At 42.6% G+C, this 20,419-nt stretch overlaps 3 protein-coding genes across 5 annotated transcripts; 2 read left to right on the forward strand and 1 right to left on the reverse strand.

Moving 5' to 3' along the window:
* The first annotated feature begins 396 nt into the window (after nt 1-396).
* On the forward strand, nt 397-6,042 carry maf1b (MAF1 homolog, negative regulator of RNA polymerase III b). Its single transcript, XM_070852603.1, has 8 exons — nt 397-949; nt 1,460-1,548; nt 3,635-3,766; nt 3,900-4,062; nt 4,181-4,302; nt 4,409-4,528; nt 4,650-4,742; nt 4,899-6,042. Exons 2-8 carry the CDS (start codon nt 1,466-1,468, stop codon nt 4,921-4,923), a joined length of 738 nt encoding a protein of 245 aa, XP_070708704.1. The 5' UTR covers nt 397-949; nt 1,460-1,465; the 3' UTR covers nt 4,924-6,042.
* An 88-nt stretch (nt 6,043-6,130) lies between these two features.
* arl8 (ADP-ribosylation factor-like 8) lies at nt 6,131-13,712 on the reverse strand. The gene is made up of 6 exons (XM_070852604.1): nt 13,310-13,712; nt 11,080-11,140; nt 10,813-10,960; nt 9,415-9,498; nt 9,050-9,201; nt 6,131-7,975 (listed from the first exon to the last, which is right to left on the reverse strand). The coding sequence occupies exons 1-6, from the start codon at nt 13,353-13,355 to the stop codon at nt 7,927-7,929; spliced, it is 540 nt and encodes a 179-aa protein (XP_070708705.1). The 5' UTR covers nt 13,356-13,712; the 3' UTR covers nt 6,131-7,926.
* Nucleotides 13,713-14,305: 593 nt separating this feature from the next.
* nsun6 (NOP2/Sun RNA methyltransferase 6) lies at nt 14,306-19,722 on the forward strand. 3 transcript variants are annotated; one of them, XM_070853075.1, is made up of 12 exons: nt 14,306-14,553; nt 14,861-14,944; nt 15,241-15,396; nt 15,490-15,587; nt 16,058-16,164; nt 16,295-16,448; nt 16,656-16,737; nt 16,914-17,033; nt 17,799-17,943; nt 18,042-18,187; nt 19,095-19,220; nt 19,320-19,722. In XM_070853075.1, the coding sequence occupies exons 2-12, from the start codon at nt 14,870-14,872 to the stop codon at nt 19,497-19,499; spliced, it is 1,389 nt and encodes a 462-aa protein (XP_070709176.1). In that variant the 5' UTR covers nt 14,306-14,553; nt 14,861-14,869; the 3' UTR covers nt 19,500-19,722. The 3 variants fall into 3 exon arrangements, with proteins under 3 accessions (XP_070709176.1, XP_070709177.1, XP_070709178.1); XM_070853076.1 differs by having other exon boundaries at nt 14,306-14,317; XM_070853077.1 differs by lacking the exon at nt 16,914-17,033.
* Nucleotides 19,723-20,419: the final 697 nt, after the last annotated feature.

Consider the following 20,419-nt stretch of genomic DNA (forward strand, 5'->3'; position numbering starts at 1 on the left):
AACTCAAACTGACTATTTAAACTACTATTTTATGCAGACTTGGATATTTGCATTTGTATGTATGCATGACTGTTTTAAATGACTGTTCCTATGTCTGGAGCCATAAGAGAAGAATAGTGAACCTGCATTTTCTATATACAAACAAAAGTTGTAGAATTTGCAGCTCTTGTTTCAGCAGATGCGGTTTTGGTACAAATTCCAGTCGAGTCAAGATATTTTTGGCACAGCTTTAGCCTGGGGATTGACCGAGCAAGTTCTAACCAATCACATTCGTTGTCAGCTATACAGACAGGTCAAGTAACCAATCAGGAGAGGGCTCTGACAGAAGTGGGTGTGTCCGTCCTCCGAGCATATATAAGTTAAAAGGGGCCGGGCTTTACGCACCAGTCGGTTCCGTTGTTTTGAGGGGAATAGGCGAGTAACTGAGGTGATCGACGATTTGCAGAAACATTGACCCGTTTTGATAAATTATTCGGCTGGGTAGCTCGTTCGTTGCTACTTTTCTGATCGAGTCGCTTAGAAAAAAGGCGACTTGATTAAGCCAATACGAAGCTCTTTGGGAAATCAGGTCGAAAGGGATGCCGCTGCAGACAGACTCCGACGGACGCCAGCAGTCTTTGGATTTAATCTCATCGCACTTAATCGGGAAAAGCAGTTTTTCTATAAATTTAAAAGGCCTCAGAATAACTCATCCTCGACCGAGTGCTTTTGTAAGATGCTTAAGCTCGAGTGCGAACTAATAGCTCGGCGGTAAATTGAAGACAGGAGCGTTAATAGTCAGCAAGCTAACTGCTAGCATAGTCGTTGCGTTAGCTGGTCAAAAACAAAGCGGGGTCGTTAATCTTCTGCTTCGCCGAGGAACCAGATAGGAGAAGAAAACCAGCGTCTACGGGCCCTTGGGTGACTTTTGAACCTGCTTCTTTCCGCCTGTGCTGAAATTATTCGCTTGGTGAGTGAGTTGTGGTGTAATAAACTGAACCAGGAAGACGATTTGTCAACTTGGATTGTACATTGTGGGGGAGGGGCGGCTGTATAAAGGAGGAGGAAATTGTGTTTTGATCGGGAATGCGGCCTCACGGGGCGCTGTAGCTCCGCCATGTTGATTATTTATGTTATTGTGCCTATATTTATTGCTTTCTTTAAGCTGTCAGGCAATTAACATGCTTAATGATGTGTTGGCATGGTAACCTGCACCGTGGTGACGTTACAAGGCTTCATCTTTCACACATACAACGATAAAGATGTGCAGCTGTTGTGTACTGAGTGTGAAGATCTTTAATATGGTCAGATAAATGTATGTTAAAGGACGCAGGGGATGGGTGGAGGGGATTATCAACAAATATTGTCCTGCGCTTTTTAGTTTGTAAACAGTATGTTGCATAAAAAGGGAGGCACATTGTCTAAAAGTCTTAAGTAACCAACATTAACTTTGTGTTGTTTGTTGTTGTGTTTTTCACAGGCAGCAATGAAACTGTTGGAAAACTCCAGCTTTGAAGCCCTGAGCTCTCGGCTGTGTGTTGAAACGGGGGAATCTCGCATCCTTGGCAGGTAAGAGTCACAGCACCAGCTTGTATGGCAACACCTGAGCACACAGCTTTAATATATATTGTTACACCTTAATATCAGGGAGTGAACAAGGTCCGTCATTTCCCAGGGGGCTGCTAACTTCAGCTGTAGTTCACATGTTTACAAACCAAACATGCATCTTAGTTGGCCTGAGGAGATGCATGGGCAGGTCACCTCAAGGGGTGTTAATGCAAGTAGTTTTGCTGTTTCTATTTCAGTAATGCTGACTTTGTAGCTCAACGGGAACATCCACATAGCTATGAGACTACTGGAGTGGTGAGCATTTATTTTCTGCAGCCTCCAACTTGGCAGAAGTTTGCCCTGTGCAGGAAGAAATGTGGTGTGGTGTGATAACGTCAAATGAGGACAGAGAGCATTTGAAAGGTGCGGCTGGTTCAGAGATCACTGGCACAGCTCATAATCGGAGGTAGTAGAGCAAACAAGGCCCATCGTGTTAGGTAATACTGATACGAGACGACTAAACATACGTTTGTCGCATATACTGAAAGTTGATCGCTAACTGACGGTGCATGTTTTTGACAGACTATACAAGCATTACAGTGTTTAGGTTATGTAAGGCGCCCAGTGACAGTGTAGTTACATAAAGGGCAGTGGGCTGTGGAGTTATTCAGCCCAGTCTGAGTGTGGGTGGTGAAACTGAGCTTCTGTACTAGTGTTGTGACCTAGAGTGATGCACAACATGGTGTCCTCTCACACCACTCTGTGGCTATTTTGGAGGCTGCTGTCAAGTGTGTCATTAGTGCATATGTACACATAAACACATACAGCATGAAGGCTGAGTGCTGCTGCTGCTGCTGCAGCTGCCAAGGCTGCTGGTGTTTAGGCTGCTTAGTGGATTAGTGAGACAGCCCATCATAGCAGCAGGATTCGCTAGCTGCAGGTATTAACTAAAAATGTACCCGCTGGGCTGTCAGGTTTATGGTATTTTCTACAGATGAGCTTTTGATTTTATCGCATGTAGAAGTTGAATTAAATGGCATCAAGCGGTAATGATCAACTTTCTGTACTTTGTACACTTCACAAAATGTTTAAAACTAGAAGAGCACAGCTGATGCGTTGTGTAAAGGTCTGTTCTTTTGGTGCACTAAAGTAATCAAACATGATCATAAATGGAACATAAAAAACATATTCAATTATAATGACATTCTTTAAAATTGAGATGTGCACAAAGATGTGGTTAGAGTTGTATGCAGGCGGTAACATGCCTGTTGCTGCTGTAGCTTTTTTTTAAAATAGAAATAACCTTTTTAGATGCCAATCTTCACTCAGCTCTGGTGTCTGCCATGTCATCTGGTTACCCTCAGTGTTTTGTCGGTAGGTCAGCTGTGTTGTGGATGGAAAACCAGGGCACATATTTCCACTGTGGTATCCGCTGCCACCCAGTGTCCCTATAATTAGGCTGTGAAGGCCAGTGGTAGTCTCAGTAGTCCGGCTATATCAGGTTGCACAACCTTTGCTCTTGCATAACTCTGGGGTGGGAGGGGGCAAAACAAACAACTGCACACCAGTCTGCCCCACTCGCATATCTGTATACAGTTGCGTCTGACCCAGAAACATGAGAGAGCATGCAGGAAGTTTTATCACTGACTTGTTCACGTCTGATGTCTGTGCAGATGCAGCCTACAGTGGAAAGATGGGGGCTATCTTGTCAAAACAGAGTTATGGGTTATAGAGACTGAGAATTTTAGCCTCTGTGTGAATCTTTTAAAGGAGGGCAACATTATAAGAGCTGAATAACACAGAATTAAAGACTGTAATTTGCATTAATACAGGTTTTTGTTAACTGTCCCTTTTTTATTTTTGTGTTTTGCATCTTGGGGTGGAGGGATAAAATTGGTTCATGTGGTTTATGCATTTGATGATGCCCTGAAGTGTCCCTAATGTGTTGTGTAATTGTGTTTAAGCCTAATACACTACTAAAGTAATCTCAAGGGATTTGGGACATTTTCCACTCATCTGCAATCTCCTCCATTATGTTTACAGCCAGTTTCACTGAGCACATGAATATTGGTCACATATTTAATGCAGCATTCTTTTTGCCCTGCAGGATCGAGAGCTACTCCTGTAAGATGGCAGGGGATGACAAACATATGTTCAAGCAGTTCTGCCAGGAAGGAGAACCGCACGTCCTGGAGGCCCTCTCTCCCCCTCAGTCCACCAGCGCCACCAGCCCTTCACAGTGAGTACTGCAGGCAACAGTGGAGGATAGGACAGTCGAGGAGTCTGGCATTTGGCCCCTAATGAATCAAATTCATGTTGGAGAGGATGATGAAGGATTTGCTCCTGATTCGCATCTCTGTCTTTCTATGCAGGCTGGGGAAGAGCAGCGAGGATGGGGAGAACCCCCTGAGTGACAAGTGTTGCAGGAAGACTCTTTTCTACCTCATCACCACACTCAACGAGTCCTTCAGGCCAGACTACGACTTCAGCGCGGCTCGAGCCCACGAGTTCAGCAGAGAGCCCAGCCTCAACTGGGTTAGTGTGCTCTTCTGTGGCAGAATCAGCCCTCTGGGGCGAAGCAGATGTTTCCTGTTTCTCCAATAAATTTAACAATACAGCCAAAGCTTTATGTCATTATTTAATCTCTCCCCAGGTGGCTAACGCCGTAAACAGCAGCTTGTTCTCAGCTGTGGGAGAAGAGTTCAACTCTCTGGGGCCGGAGCTGTGGAACGCCATCGACCAAGAGATCAACCTGCAGAGCTGTGACATTTACAGGTGTGTGTGTGTGTGTTGTAAAGCAGATGTTTTATGCTTCTAAAAATCAGTTTGGTGTCGAGTTCAGCCGTCCGAAGCTTAAGGTCTTTTAAATGTTTGTTCTCAGCTACAACCCTGATCTGGACTCTGACCCCTTTGGCGAAGAGGGGAGCCTCTGGTCCTTCAACTACTTCTTCTACAACAAGAAACTCAAGAGGATTGTATTCTTCACATTTCGCTCAGTCAGGTCAGCAGCTGCATGAAAAGTGATACATATGGAGTTTATTGATCCAAAGACTACTAGGAGACAAGTATGAGTATTACGTTTTGCACACATCTGATGGTGCATGAATGTTTCCCTCCTGCAGCGTGTTGAGTGGCTATGGCCGCGATTGTCTCGACAATGAGCTGGACATGGAGCTGGATGATGAAGAGGAGATGGATGGCTTCACTGAGGACAGGTTAGACACGTTATCACCCAGTGATGCAGTATTAAAGCAACTAATCGAGCGGACATTCTAGATTTTTTTTGTTCTAAAGCAGTGATTGGACACCTTAATAAGTTACATTATAATAACTGGTATTTATGTATATATTTTTTGTTTGTCTTCCCTCAGGTGCCCCAGAGCTCTGTGCGTGTGATTTTTCTGTGATGGACACGCCACAGCCAAAGAATATCTAGGCTTTTCCTCTTCTCCCATTTTTCACCCCTTGCACCTTTTTTTGTTTGTTTTTAATTTCGCCTCATCCAAAGCCATTTTCACACATTAAACTAACGCATGTTTGAAGGCTTCTCTTCTGCTGGCAGTGAACTGTGTACCGTGAGGCGTTGGACATTTTGCTAAGACCCTGCGGTAACTTTAAGGTCCTTCATTCTCCTGTATGGTTTTTGTCCCTGAGCTCAAAGCCCAAACAAGCACACACGCACACATTCGGGCTCCTCTACTCCTGCCACATTTCCAAAGAGACCACTTCATGGACGCTTAAGAAGATGGTCTCATGATGGATGAGAGGCCAACAAAAGACTGCAAGTGATGTCAAGAAGAGGAGTCCAGATAACACCAGCATCAATGAAAACTGACAGTGATTGAGATTTGTGATATTCCAACCTGGGACAGGAGCTTAACCCAGTTGAGACGAACTCACTTATCAGCTGAGAACTCCTCCGTCGTTCATCGTTTTTGTGTGTGACAGTGACGTTACTGTGAGAACTTTTTTTTTTAGCACTGAGTTTGAGATCTAAAAAAACGCTGCATTTATATCTGAAACTTGTATTATTGAATCTTATTACTGCGAACGCTCGTCTGTATTTTAGACAGTAGGGGCATTGCCCAGGAGGCTGTTGGCACCTGGGTTGCAGCTTAGAGAACATATCAGCTTTTAACAGACGTTGCATCGTCTTTCTTTCCATTATCCAGTTCTGTGATTGATTTTATACGCCCTCTAAATCCAGTATTTTTTTCACTGTTCCCTACTTACCTTTTCCTGGTTAAATCCTGTTTCTAAATGTCAGTCTTGCCAGTGTTTGTTTGCTCATTACCTCAATGTAACAGCTTCATTGAAAAGTGAATGTATAGTACAATGTAGAGGAAAAAACCTAACAAAATATACAGGCTATGTTTTGCATTTTTTAGAAACTGAGATGCTCCTCTTTACGTTCCTTACAAGTGGGTAGGAGTTCTGTGACTTTTCTTGACTGCTCTGTGCTTTGTTTAATTGGCTGATATATTGCAGATGTGAATAAACTGGTTGTTTGAATCAGACTGAGCTCAGGTCTTCTTTGAAAACTGTAGGTAACATTTTGAACTCTTTATTTCAGATATGCTGGAAAAACTACTCTGGCCCAAAGTTCAAAACAAATGTTTATTGAAAACAAAGCTGAAATACAGTACATGACCCAGACTAGACACCATCACACCGAGAGTACACGATCACTTCCCTTGCTTTGTGAGATCAAGATAAAAGCTGTAAACCTTAACGCAGCAAAGAGTCTAGAGGCTGCACCCTTCACCCTTTGTCCTGCTGAGGGTAAAAACACCTTCCCACAACAACGAAAAGAATCTGTATCCTAGAGACCCAGAGGCACCTCTCTAACCAAGATGGACACCAGTTCAATGAAACTCATGCACCTCCTCCTTTTTGGCCATTGTAACTTGCTAAAGGTATACATGGTTTCAAAGTGACTCGTGCATAGATCTGTTACCAAGGAATTCTCACACCGGGGTGACAGGGTAAAAATCGTGAGCAGATTAATTCATGTTCGGTCGTCCAGACACTCTTAACAGCACAGTTAAGGCTGAGGATCAAGTATTATAACTGCATGACGGCCAAAATATTGAGTTAAGATTATCTTAATGCTACTAAACCACTGAGCATCTCAGGTCCAGGTGGTAGAGGAGTAACAGCTTCTCATAAATGTGTGGCACCGCTTTGACAGTCTGATCCCTTTGTTTAAAAAGTACAAAATGTTTAAAGAGGAATATGTGCCAAAATGGCTGCAGAAGAAAAATGAGATGCTTACATGAGGACGCAGTGGATCAGTCACAGGCTTACAGAGCACCAATGATCATCTGTTACAAAACAGGTCTAGATGCTAACTTGCCACGAGCAAACCTCCTTTACCGAAAAATAGTCTATAAAAGCAAAAATAGAATTAAATAAAAAATCATAATGCATCAATGACAAAACATAGTATTTAAATTTAAAATACTGATATTAAAACTTAGCTTTGTACCTGCATTTGAAATGTCTGAGCCATTTAATGCTTTGCTAAATGAAATAAACGGCTGAAGTAACGTCCTTTTGTTCCAGAGGTTTAGTTTTAAGAAAAAGTTTGCATGCCATCACTCTGAATCTACACCATTTGGCTCAATACCTTACCAGTACAGGCTCAGAGTTAAGAAGAGGAGAGATTCAGATTTGACCACTTTTCAATACGGCACTGGTAAGTGTGAATAACCACCAACAATGTAGCTTATGAAACTGAAATAATGTGTAACAGATATAAATGGCTGTGCGGCAAATGAGGAAAAAAAAAAAATTTATGAGAACATTATTCTGAAAACCCCCCAAGACAACTTAGTGCCACCTTTCCTTTTAAAACACGTTTTACAACACTGCTTGTAAATCCCTTTGTTTGTCCTGTCAAATTTAACCTGAACATGAACAAACGTACAAAGAGGCAAAAATTATAAAAGAGCTGCACCATATTTTCCCAAAGTGGGCACCAACGTGATGTTTATGGCATACTCTTGATGCGATATGGTGTGATGTGACATGATATGTATATAGTGTTAATGACGAGCGTCCGGTCCTGCCCTGCATTTGGACTCACTCTTAGCTCGAGTCCTGCTGAGATCATTTCCGTCTCCTCCTTTACTGTGGAGGCGACGTCTCGTTCCACAACCAGGTTGGTTCATTAGCTCTGGCCATGTTTTCCACCGACCAGGAGAAACATCGGCTCCACCGTGACGGCTGAGCTGCGGAAGGGGTCAAAGCTCCCATCCTGTGCCGTCTCCGGAGGTCCAAGTCCAGTCAAAGTCATCATTAAAAAAATAAAAAGGAACAATAAGCCAGTAAGGACAAGCTGTTGTGCCACCGTGTGGGTGGTGCAGGTAGTCAGGCCATAGACGGTGGAGGGAGGGGCTATCTGAGTCCAGCCCTCGAGGTCATCCACTCAAGGCCTTGGCATAACCTGGAGAAACAATGAAGGTGTGTCAGAGGAGGAACAACGCTCACAATCTAATGCATATTAGACGTCTTTTATATTAACGTCTGGTGTCTCATTTCTACTTGCATAATCTGTATTTCATATTGTCACTTGTAATGTTTCTGTTTCTGTTGCCTGCCGAGAGACTGCGGATGTAAATTAGAATTCTTGCAACTCAGCATGTTTCCATCTTGTATTTTTATACTGATATTAATTAGCATGCTCTATTCCCTATCAGATAAACATATAGATATATAAATAATTACTATACCAAATACATGGTCGCTTTTTCCCCTGGCCGCACAAAATATTTACAATATACCAGCGAGGGTCAGATGAGTCTTAGTGAAGCTTTGTTCCTGTTTATGTCAGTTAAAGGCTTTAAACTCAGCATGAATGGTGACATCTGGTGGTTTGCAGAAATCATAGCAGCCCTTCAAGCCCAGTTTCAACACCTCATTTGAATCTCAAATTTACACAATTTAAGAAGTCCAAGTCCAAGAAGTCTAAGTGTTATTTACCAAATCTAATATACATTTGTTCAGAATGATTAAATTCTTAAAACCTAATATTCTTCTATATGCTACTAAGGATTTCCATACTTATGACTATGTATTTCTGGTGAACATTACTGTATCTCCTCTTGTTCTACTTAGGAACAATTCAAGTGGCTTCACTGGCACAACTGCATACAGTAAAAGGCAGAGGTACAAACGGAGACACAAAAATGAGCTGTCAGGACGGGCGCTATTAGACGCCAGCGCTGTCACACCATTTTTTTCTTCCAAAAAGCCGGCCTGCTGTCTAAAAATCACACACTTGGGTGGCATTTGCTGTCGTTGTTTGGTTATGTGTAAAAAAAAAGCAAAGCCGGATCAATGGCGTGTCTTCCTTACAGCGATATTGAGCAACCTCTGTGTAAAAAGGGCTTAGGTCTGTGGTTAGGGTCTTGATGGAATTTAATCAATATCTAATCCTTGAATTAATTAAAATCCTGCTAACTGTGTCACTCTGCTTACACTGCTGACTGCCACAGTGTGTAAACCATCGGCCTCTTACCCCTCTCCTGTAAGTGCGCAGCAGGACTGTATGTGCCAGGGGTGGTCTTTGATGGAGCTCAGGGTGAGGTATTTGGAGATCTCCGCCGCAGACATACAGTCCTTCATATCCTGCTTGTTGGCAAATATCAACACAGCTGCTTTCCGCAGGTCCTGAGGGAGGCAGAGGGAGAGAACAGAGAACAATGAAACCACAACCGCGCTCTCTGCCACCTTTTGACCCACAAGCTCTAAACAATGTAGCGGGGCAGAGAGGGCTAACCTGCTGGAAAATCAATGTCCACTGTAAAAAAAAAAGAAAAGAAAAAAAGGTCTGGTCTGTTTCCTTATGACCATACAAAGCAAGTGTTAAAATGACTGTTTTACCTCATGAGCCAACATCCTGTAGAGCTCCTCTTTAGAGATGGCCAGCCTCTCTCTGTCTGTGCTGTCCACCACCAGAATGACGAACTGCAGAGTGGGAGACAAAAATCACACTGAGTGACCTCTTTTCAAAAGACATTTACAGCAATGAAATGCAACACAGCGGGTGGGCATTTCCAGGCCAAGGGCCTCACAATGGGTCCCGGTGACGTCTATGCTAATAAAGCTTTTTGAATGAGAGAGAGCGACCCTGTATAACAAAAGACCAAAGGCACGTTAATGTTGGCGAGATGTGAGAGACGCCAGTTAAACCAAACGACCCAGGGAAAAGTAGCGTTACCAAACATGACTGTGACCCAAATCACAGCCATGGATCGACATGAGTCTCACACTGCTTCGATGAAAGGGTGAAGTTACTATAGTAACAACAGTATATGGTTCCTATAGTAACTGTGGGGCTCCTACTAACTCTATTGTAATAGATATTCAGTGTTTCTCACCTTCTCTGCCACAAATCTACACTTCTAAACTGCAAGCGTGGGCAGAGCATACTGGTGCACTGTGAAGTGGCGGCTGTTAAAACTATGGCTGCAATCAACTTCACTGCCTATTAGTCTGCCCATTATTGTCTTGATTAATTGAGCATTTGTGTGGTCAATGAACTGCCAGAACAGAGGCTGGCTGAAAGTAACAATTTTCTCAGTTTGTCAATTAATTGTTTAGTCTATAAAAGGAAAAATGCCATTTACAATGTCTCTAAGCCCACGGCGTCAAGCGTCCAAAACCCAAAGGTCTTCAATTCCCTGCCATGTATAACTACGAACAGACGCAAATCCTCACATGTGAAGAACTGAAACCAGAGAATGTGTCATTTTTACTTTGAAAAAGTCAAAAGTTATTTACAAGACTGCTTCAGATTCCTTGTTTTGTCCGACACACAGTAAAAAAACCAAAAGATATTCAGTTAACCATCACATAAGACATAGAAGTGCAGTAAACTCTCACAGCAGAGAGGCTGGAACAGAGGAATTAGATCATTTCAGAATGAGTTGAGGTGTCAGGTCCCATGTGACGGACGTATTTGCTTGTGACCTGACGTGTGGTGGTGTGATCGGTCATATCCCACACATCTGCCTGTGTCACGGCTGTCCTGTTCTTCTTCTCCCTTCTCCAGAAAACCTCCGAGGCTGACCCTAGCTTTGCTTTTCAGACGGGCCCCTTTGTGAAAGGCTGACCTTTGACTTGGGCGGCCCCTGCTGCCGTCTGTGCTCTGAGCAAACACACCAGCTGCCTCGCTCAGGAAGAAAACCCACTGCCGGACCATACCTCTGTTCCCCTCATCTGCTAGACAGTAATAAAGTGTAAAAGTGCACAAAATGTGTCCCCTGTAGTGTTTCTCACCTCTGTGTTGGAGTAGTAGGTGTTCCAGGAGGACCTCAGAGACTCCTGCCCTCCGATATCCCACATCAGAAAGTGAGTGTTCTTCACCACTATTTCTTCCACATTGCTGCCGATGGTGGGTGACGTGTGGACCACCTCATTCATCAGACTTAACAAAACAGAATCATAAAATTAGTTTTTGTACAGATGCAGTGAAAAAGGATGACTGATCGTAAATAGGTTCCAACGGGAAATTATTTAATTACTAAATTACTGTAAAATACTCACAATTGGTAGAGGATAGTGGTTTTCCCTGCATTGTCTAATCCAACGATTATCACCTTGTGCTCTGCAAAACAAATATAGCAGATTATCTTGGTGATTTCCAGGATACACAGTAAAACAATCCTGAGGAGCTCATCGTTTTTGAGAAAACACTGAATGAATTATGTGGCAGTGAGTATGTCATAAAGTATATCTGGATCAGATCAACACATTCCTGTCATTCACTGCTGCCCATTTAAAGTCATACAGGCTAAACGTCCCTCCTTAAAACCTCTTGACCTAATTTTTCCAAGTGTAGCCGAATCCTCTGTAACTTCTTTCCATTCAGAGAAACCAGCTAACTCAGTTTGAAGCAGTAAAGGCTTAGACGGCTGAATTACAGCCGACACGGACGTGCCAAAATATCCCACTTTAGTGTTTTGACTTTTCCGGCCTTCAGAGGCCTCTGGTTGCAGAGGAGGAAGGAAGTCTGGTCAGAGGGCTCGCTGTTCTGACAGTGTCAGTGCACCATACAGGGTTTTGGAAGATTGTGTGTGTCTATTGCTTCCTAAAAGAGAAGCCACCCTGTGATCCTGACGTCCAGACTAAACTGACTGGTGCCTTTACTATCATCAAGTCCGGAATCCAAATGGTGGGGGAAAAAAAAAAAGAAGAAAAAAAAAAAAGGTCTCTTTTTAAACATACATACAGCTCCCCAAACACTTAGAAATAGAAACAACCAATTGCAAAGGGAACAATGTGCAACTCCAGTACGTGTCACACAGTTTGGGAATCCTTTGAAATGCCACCTAGAACAAATTAGATGCTAATATTAGCAGTGGATTCCCTAAAAATAGTTATCCAAGCAGACCACTTCCAGGTTACTGATTTCTTGTTTCTTCTACAGATTTACAATATTACCACGGGAAAGATGCACATTGTCACAGGCTGCATGCAACCATCTTTGATGTCTTTGGCTCTTCTGTCACAAAATGGGACACTTTTTAAAGCTCAGTAAAACACAGCACCTCAGGCATATGTGCTTGTTTTTCTGTAGCAAACACCGCAGGAAAATGACTCAAAATATAATAAAACAACATCAAAACACAATTAGAGTGCAATTTCACAATTGTCAGCACCAGCACTGGTCTAATTAGCTTCTTCTCAGGTGATCTAATTACATAGTGTTCATTACATGTAATTAGCTACTACTCTGTTGCTGACAGACTTCCCCTGTAATCTCTTAGAGGCGATTGAAACTTTACACTGTGAACAAGATAATCCAGAGGTAAGGAATGAGTCTCTGGCCTCCCCTGGGCCGGGGCAACAATGCTACACAGGCCAAAGGACAAGATGAGAAAGATTCATACAAGTTCACTATAAATCATCGATCAGACCAGAATATAAAGACACTCAGCAATTCATGGTTTTGTTTAGCCTGCAACAGATCCAGATCATTTATTAATCTTCATCATCTGAACCAGCTCAAAAACCTTTTCTTTCCTACTCTTTCATCACAGCAAAAAGTAATACTCACACACACACAAAGGAAGAAAACTACTGATCAAACCAGTAAGATGTGGCTGAGTACTTCATAAATACCTCATAGATTCAATCTATCTTATATCAGAAAAAAAATCCCCTTATTATGTACCATGCAGTTTGAAATTAGAAAACAAACTTCTGTAATAATCACACAAATTATGAGAGAAAGGTTTTGGAGAAACTGTGGGATTAGCTCGGCTCTTTGTTTCCCTTCTTCACTTTTTTCTCCTCCTCTGTTGGTTTTGTTCCTTTTTCCACTTGCTGACAAGAAAAAAAAAATCTGGACGAGAGTATTTACAGCTGTTTAGAAAGTCAGAGAAAAGTTATGTAATGTAATGTGATGTGTCCTGGAAAGTAAGACAAAGCTGATTGACAACTCGATGAATACGCTCTTGCAGGCTTACTTTGAGTTAAGGCAATTATGTTGGTTGACAAAGTGATAAACAGATTAACTATTAGTGGTTGGTAGTGTTAGTGGAGGTATGGTTTAAATGGCTGCCTTGGCGTACAACTTAAACAGAGATAGTTGAGCCGCAGTCTCGAAGTTAAAGAGATGTGAGGTAGTGATCCCCCCCCCCCCCCCCCCCCCCCCCATCTGTTATTAAAGGCTCGCTGCTCACTTTATGCTAACGGGCTAACTGTTCACATTATCCTCGGTTGAGCAGCTAGCGCCGAGTAAATGAGCCGTAACAACTTCACCGACACCCACCTTGGTTACAGAAGAAGCTCCACAGTTTGGCGAATATGAGGCCCATTGTTCAGGTTAATACCAATGTCCGTCCGTCCGTCAGTAGAGTGGGCAGCGGCACCGAGCTTCTCCACTCCTGGGTCCACACCGTTCAGTCCGCGGCTGGCTGCGGCTAGCTAACATTAGCCGGATGATCTCTTGTCCGCTAAACACCTCACCGACCGTTTCAACGCAGCCTCCATGCGCCCCGGCTACATGTAAAAACGCAGCTAGCACGAGGATAAAATGGTGAAAGCTAACATAGATGTGTTGACTGATTATCGAGCGTCTCGGGTGTCGTTAAAGCCTCCACGAATCGTATAAAAACACAGGGTGAGGTGAGGAGCGCAGCGCCGTGCTGACTCTGCTCCTACGGCTTCTCCTGCCCGTTAGCTGCTGGCAGTGGTTCGGTGAAAAAAATAAGCAACCCCAGCTATTCACTTATCTTCCGGTTACGTCATAACGTCAGACGTGATAACAGTTCGCCTGTTTGTTTGTTTTTTTGAGGGCAGTTTTCCAAAATGCAAGAAAAGGCTTTTAAAAACGGGCCAGATGTTAAATATAATATATATAGATAAATAATGCACTAGCACAGAGTTGCAATAATATGTAATAATAATAATTTATGGGATTTACAGCAAAGATATTCTAAATGGTGTCAATGTTTAAAATGTCATGAATAATGATAATACTAATAATAATAGTGTAGTGTTATAGAAAAAATGTTTTTTCCTTTTCTTTTATAGACCTCACTGATGACAAATAATGTAACACTTTATTTTAAGCCCCTCATTAAGTAATTCTAGCGGCATATAAACACGTAAGAAATGGCCTGAATGTGATCCGATAGCTAAAATTGTATTTTTTTAAATTTTGTATCTTTGTAATTTGATTTATGAATTCAACTAGTGTGACGTGAAGGCAAGTGACGTATGCGGAAGTAACAGCGTGGGCATGCCAAAACAGCAACTGTCCATGCCTACGCTAAGCGTGAGTAGCTAAAGCTCATTAAAAGAGCCTTTACATCGCCTACACTCTTAAAATGGACTTTTAATTTAACAAACCACGTATTGATTATTAATGTAAGAAGCGGGGGTGATGAATATGAGTAGTCGGATTATGAATATGATCGTGTTGGAGGTGACGTTGAATGAGTTGTACTTTAAATGTGTTTTATAACACGTACAGCTTCAATGTTGACAGCTGAATCTTCTTTAGGCTGAAATGTAAATGTTATTTTAATACAGTATCTCACATTTGTTACACTTAATTTAGATGGTGCCATTAATAGACGGCAATTGTAAAGAAGAATATATAGGCAAGCTTGTTTTTTTTTCTGTCTGTTCAGTTGCTATTCATTTTAATCTCAATTATTTGTATTTCATTGCATTGGCATAACACTTATCTCCAATAGCAGAAAACTAACATTATAATGATAGTTATATCTGTCTCTACTGCAGAAATAAACCAAGGTAATTGCTGCAATTCATTATTTGCTCTTCTGTTACTGACTGGATCCTCTTCTATGCACAGACTGAAGAAATGTCTATTTTTCCAAGAATTTCTCTGAAGCCCGAAGTGACTGATTTTCTCAGGAGTGTCTTCCTAAACAAAGAGGTAGGAATTTATATCCATTCTCTCTACTGGAGAATCATTAATATACCTCACAAAAAGAAATTTAATGTTGTCTTTCAGTGGAAAAGATTATGTGAGAAGATTTTAGTTGTTCTGATGTCACAAGCACAAATACAATCGGCTTTTCACCAAAACCATTTTCATCCCATTGATGTTGGTGTTAAATGGGATATTCTGCAGACAAACGTTCTTTTAATCAGGCTGATTTGAAGTGAAAATTATGATTTAAAATATGTGCAAAAGTGACTTCTTTTTGGACTTGCTCGTGTTGCGTTCAGGTGTTAGCTGCGGTCGACCATCAGGAGGCAGAGTGTCGTTTCCAGAAGCTGCTCACATGCCTGTCTCACCCTCCTTCGTACACGTGTGTTCGGGCGAGCACTCATCTAGCTCCCCTGGAAGAGATCAGACACAAGTTAGGAGAAGAGCTGCAAAAGGTTAGTCTTTGCCTGAATATGTTTTGAGATGTTTGTGCCCCACGGTCGTGGTCAGCCGAGTCCTAATCGCTCAGTATGTTGTTGTCCTCGTAGCAGCAGATGTGCAGCTCATCAGCAGAGGAGGTCTGCGCTCAGATTCTTCCTCACCCTCGAATTCCAGATGTGCTGCTCCTTCCTGTCGATGGCCCGAGGTATGCGAGGAATGCTGGAATCTGAATCTGCTCTATGGAGAACACACTTAGCCTTAAATTGCAGTATCGGTCCCACCACTGGGCGGGTGTTTCCTGAGGCCAAACCCACACAGTTTCATGGAAGGAAGACAGAAAAAATAGACACTTTTCATTCACCAATTCCAGTAGTGCACATTTTTTAGGTGTGTGTTTCCCAAAGACATAAAAATACAGTTACAACAATAAAGATCTCTTGCGCAGTTTGAGTGAAATACATGTTTTTGCACATGACTTATTTCTGAGTACATGCAGAAACACAAGCGGATACATCTACTGACCGACAATCAAAGAAAGCTTTAAAATATTGCAAGTAATTGTCCATGCATGCCAAGAAGTTGATTGCACAAATTGTTCGTACTCTGCCACAGTCCCAGGATGTCAAACGAGGCTGATTTAGAAGGGTGTGACCTCCTTTTCTCTTGTGTTTCCAGACCTGTGAAGCAGCTCAGCTCAGAGGTGGTGGTTGGTGCTCAGTGTGGCAGCGCCGTGCTGAGAGGTGCCAATGTCTTTGCCCCGGGGATCCTCGCCAGCCCCAAGTGTAAGACTCAAAGACGTGTACCTAAAGTACATTAAAATCCACATCTGTATTTATCTTATATGGCTTTTTACTTTGTTGATTGTGGCGATCTAACATGAAATCTACCTGTGATGTGTTTCTTTGTTCTCAGACATGAAGGCTGGAGACGTGGTGTCTGTCTTCTCTGACTTGGAGGGGAAGTGCACCCGAGGAGCCACGAGCTTCCAGGGAAAGAGAGCATTTGTGGGAAATGGAGTCGCTCAAATGCACCGCTCCAGCATCTTCTGCACAGATGCACCTGCCAAGTAAATAGACTTTTAGAAATTAGTTAGATTAGTTATTAGCTTCAGTGTGATATAAGAAGGACAACGTAGTTGGTACGCTAAATGAATAAACAAGTAAGGAAATAATTGTCAGAAATAGGCCATTATTGTTCATAAAAACAATAATGTGATCGTGTGGTCTCAAATTTAAAGAGGAAAACAATGCAGTCACTGTGTCTGTTACTTAAGAGGAATAGGTGTTCGGATGGTGGAGCCACTTTACCAGAGTCCTTCCTTCGATGGTGTTCTACCCAACCTGGCATTCCTACAGGTATTTATACTATTAGAATGTATAACAGAGTACTTTTGTGCACTTTTCCTATCTATTAGTGCCAGAACAATGAATTGGTGGCATATAAACTGGCTTTTCAGAGCAGGGGGGTGCCCTCCTAGAGCTTTTGGACACTGTTTTGCCTCGTCACATCACAGTGATTTCATGTTATGCAGAACCTCCCGTCTGTAGTCGTGGGACACGTGCTCGGGCCTCGTCCTGGAGAACGCATCTTGGATATGTGCGCCGCTCCCGGAGGGAAGACCTGCCACATCGCTGCGCTCATGGGGGATCAGGTACAAGTCCTGCAGAGTTAATGAACAGCTGTATGTTGTATGCTGTATGGAGCTGATGTTAGCTGCTGCAGGGAGAATAATCGATATGCTGGAAACACCAAACATCAAAATGTTCAGCACAATTAGGGCTTTATTGCTAATACACCTTTACACCTTTATTACTTTCCAGAATATTCCATATTTGATAGTTTTCCTCATTCAAATGAATGAAAAGAATATTAAGACTGTTAAACTTGTAACTTCAGATTCCTCTTACTACTTTTCATACATAATTGTTCATCAAGACGTAGAACCACGTAACCAGTACATTTACTCAATTCCTATACTTAAGTGCATGTTTGAAGTATCTGTACTTTACTTGAGCATTTCCTTTTTCATGTTTACTCCAAGATATTGATCTGACTGCTATATTTACCAATAGCATTACATAATATTTAAATCATATGATCAGCTTCTGAAATGTGGTGTAGTGTTCAGTGAAAAATTTAGTGTTTTTAGTATTAAACTGCCCAACATTTTATTTAATATTTAAAATGAACAAAACTACTACTCACACATAAATGCATAAATTAAAATATACAGTGTACTGTGTAACACTATTAAAGGGGTCATGTAATTGTGTTACTTTAAGTACATTTTGCTCTTGAATGCTGGACTTTTACTTATGTAATGAAGTACTTTGTGCTACCGCCTCTACCTAAGTAAACGATCTCAATTCTCTATAACGGATATTAATGAGTTTGTATCTCTTTCCCTCTCAAACAGGGCGAGGTTGTGGCCTTGGACAGGATCCGAAGTAAGATCGATCGGATTCGTCAAAATGCCCAAATGTTGCATCTGCGTTCGATCAAAGCTTATTTCTTTAACAGCACTCAAGCTGTGAGCAGTGGCCCAGCACAAGACACTGAAGGTACAGACTGACAACACATCTAGGTTTCTCCTGTTGATATTTGTCAATGAATAGGAAGGACTCAGTATATAGCGCTCCTGTTTCTGAACACGTTCCAGGACCTCCTTTCCTTCCTGAAAGTTTCGACCGGGTTCTGCTGGACGCTCCCTGCAGCGGACTCGGACAGAGACCCAACATGGCCAGTAACTGGAGCCTCAAGGAGATCTGTTCCTACCAGCCACTGCAGCGCAAGTTGTTCCACGCTGTAGGTTTGCCCACACACAGATAAAGCGTCCTTATTGCTGCCACCAGTTTGGGTCACTGTTTGATGGATCGATCACATTGACAGCAACTCATTTCAACCAGTAGATGGCAGCATTGGGCAGTTCTGCACTGCTGTGTGGCTTGAATCCACGTCTTAAAAGGGAAAACGCACCTCATAATAATATTTATGGACATTTTCCCTCTGATCTTTTACTTGCAGGTCTTCCAGTCCACTCAAACTGTAATGTTGATAATTTGATTAGTTGTTTTCTTTGTTTTTACTCTCCATTGGGTCCTGAAAGAAAGTATTTCTACTTGTAACTTGAGCAATAGTCTAATAGCCTAAAAACCTAAAATCAAATAGGAAATCTGGTTTATGCTGGATTTTTTTCTTTTTGTATGGCTAGCGGATGGATTATTAGAGGGAGATTAGAGTCCAATGCAGAGCTCATCATTTATCCCAGTGACATACAGTCTCCAACCGTGTCCACCAGAATTTTCTCAAGGTTATTCAGTATGTATGTAGTATCTGTGGAAGACGAGACTCCTTTTTAGTAGATAAGTGTCAGTGTTTGACAAGTTGATCTTATTTTTGACTAGTTCAGGGCGGCGGAAGTAAGTGGATATGGTGAACATGGCAGCAAACACAAATCCGAAAGTTATGGAGCAACATTGTAATTCATTTGGAATCATGTTTCTGCCTGCCTGATGAAAAGAAGTCTATTATTTAGCTCCTGAGGGAAAATAGCTTTTAGCTGCTCACTGTGTCTGTCTGAGCGGGCAGCGTACAGTCGGTTTTTAGAGGGTTTTTGCTAAAAATGACGCCATGAAAGTATAAATTATAGCCACTTTAATAAATGATCTTAATGTATTTCTGAACTAAATCCATATATCTTGTGTGATTGCAGGCAGTGCGGTTGCTGAAGAAAGGAGGGGTTCTTGTGTACAGCACATGTACGGTGACTCTAGCCGAGAATGAGGAGCAGGTAGCCTGGGCCCTCGACACTTTCCCCTGCCTCACGCTTCAGCCTCAGGTAAAAAAACACTGCAGCCACGTGGGCAGCCTCACGAATATGCAGAGAGAGATGTCAGGAAAACTCACCAGATCACCTTCTTGTTCTCGTCTTTCTCAGGAGCCTCACATCGGTGCGGAAGGCATGCTGGGAGCCGGCCTGTCACCTGAGCAGCTGCGCCTCCTCCAGAGGTTCAGTCCCGAGCTGAGCTGGGACCAGACAGAAACGGCAGCCCCCCTCCCCTGTAGAGCCGACAGGGACACTATTGGCTTTTTTATTGCCAAGTTCTTGAAAAACTGACTGGAGGGCATGTTTTCTCTTACAGCACCATCAGCCGTCACACGAGACTGCAGACGGGAACAATAGTGTTTATATTACAACACTCTGTGTGCTTTGACGGGGCAGTGTTGACAAAGACGCTCACTGTGCTGTTTACAGCATCTGCCTCTTAACAGCTGCTCTCTAAAACTGCGGGCCATATAGGGATAAGCTTTATAAACACCGAGGGCAAAGGAGAGGGGAGAGCAGAGAAGAGAGGGAGGGAGGGAGGGAGATGTGGGGATGGAGACTGAATGAGTAGTGGCAAATGCAGCAGTGCTAGCGTCGCCATAACAACAGTGACGACACAGCTGCCATGGTGACAGCGGATTGGTTGGATCTCAGAGCGCAGACCAGGAAGTAACGTGCAGAAAGAGGTCATGAGAGGTATTAACAATTTAGTGTCTTTTAGTAGTGGTGGAGACAACTGGGACCTCTAATTAGTACATGTGCTGCTTGTGAGAGAGAAACGATGCTGCGTGTCGTTCTGTCTGAGTCACCAGGGGGAAATCAAGTCCAGTTTTTTTTCATCATAAAAGTTCCTTTAAAATAAGATTTTGCTCTCTTAGCATTCATTATGTATTACACAACTGCACATTGTCTGATTACACAGATGAAACGATCTAAATACAAGCGCTCATCACTAATTTATTCAGTGCAAAGTGAATAATGGGCGTCCAATAAATCTGCACCGAGTTTAATTTATAGATTCATGCTTGCAGTGCACAAACATCTGGCCTGCTCCGCTGTCATGCAGCGTTTTGTGGACCTTCACAATGACCTCAGCTCAATCCATCTTCCTGTGAACGGCACCATTAAACTCCCCATTCACACATCTGCCTGGACACGCCACCTTCCTGGATCTGTGCATGTTAATGTATGTACGGGCAGACCGATGATTA

Source organism: Pempheris klunzingeri, chromosome 21 (genome assembly GCF_042242105.1).
Source record: "Pempheris klunzingeri isolate RE-2024b chromosome 21, fPemKlu1.hap1, whole genome shotgun sequence".
NCBI classification, from domain to species: Eukaryota; Metazoa; Chordata; class Actinopteri; order Acropomatiformes; family Pempheridae; genus Pempheris; species Pempheris klunzingeri.

What these genes read in the sequence shown, in the direction of transcription:
- maf1b (XM_070852603.1), top strand. Translation starts at nt 1,466, where the DNA reads ATGAAACTGTTGGAAAACTCCAGCTTTGAAGCCCTGAGCTCTCGGCTG. An exon ending in GAGAGCCCAGCCTCAACTGG is followed by an intron (nt 4,063 to 4,180) that starts GTTAGTGTGCTC and finishes ATCTCTCCCCAG; the next exon opens with GTGGCTAACGCCGTAAACAG. An exon ending in TTCACATTTCGCTCAGTCAG is followed by an intron (nt 4,529 to 4,649) that starts GTCAGCAGCTGC and finishes TCCCTCCTGCAG; the next exon opens with CGTGTTGAGTGGCTATGGCC.
- arl8 (XM_070852604.1), bottom strand. Translation starts at nt 13,355, where the DNA reads ATGGGCCTCATATTCGCCAAACTGTGGAGCTTCTTCTGTAACCAAG. An exon ending in ACAGGATGTTGGCTCATGAG is followed by an intron (nt 9,202 to 9,414) that starts GTAAAACAGTCA and finishes TGCCTCCCTCAG; the next exon opens with GACCTGCGGAAAGCAGCTGT. An exon ending in TGCGCACTTACAGGAGAGGG is followed by an intron (nt 7,976 to 9,049) that starts GTAAGAGGCCGA and finishes TTGTTTCTCCAG; the next exon opens with GTTATGCCAAGGCCTTGAGT.
- nsun6 (XM_070853075.1), top strand. Translation starts at nt 14,870, where the DNA reads ATGTCTATTTTTCCAAGAATTTCTCTGAAGCCCGAAGTGACTGATTTT. An exon ending in CCAACCTGGCATTCCTACAG is followed by an intron (nt 16,738 to 16,913) that starts GTATTTATACTA and finishes CATGTTATGCAG; the next exon opens with AACCTCCCGTCTGTAGTCGT. An exon ending in AGCGCAAGTTGTTCCACGCT is followed by an intron (nt 18,188 to 19,094) that starts GTAGGTTTGCCC and finishes GTGTGATTGCAG; the next exon opens with GCAGTGCGGTTGCTGAAGAA.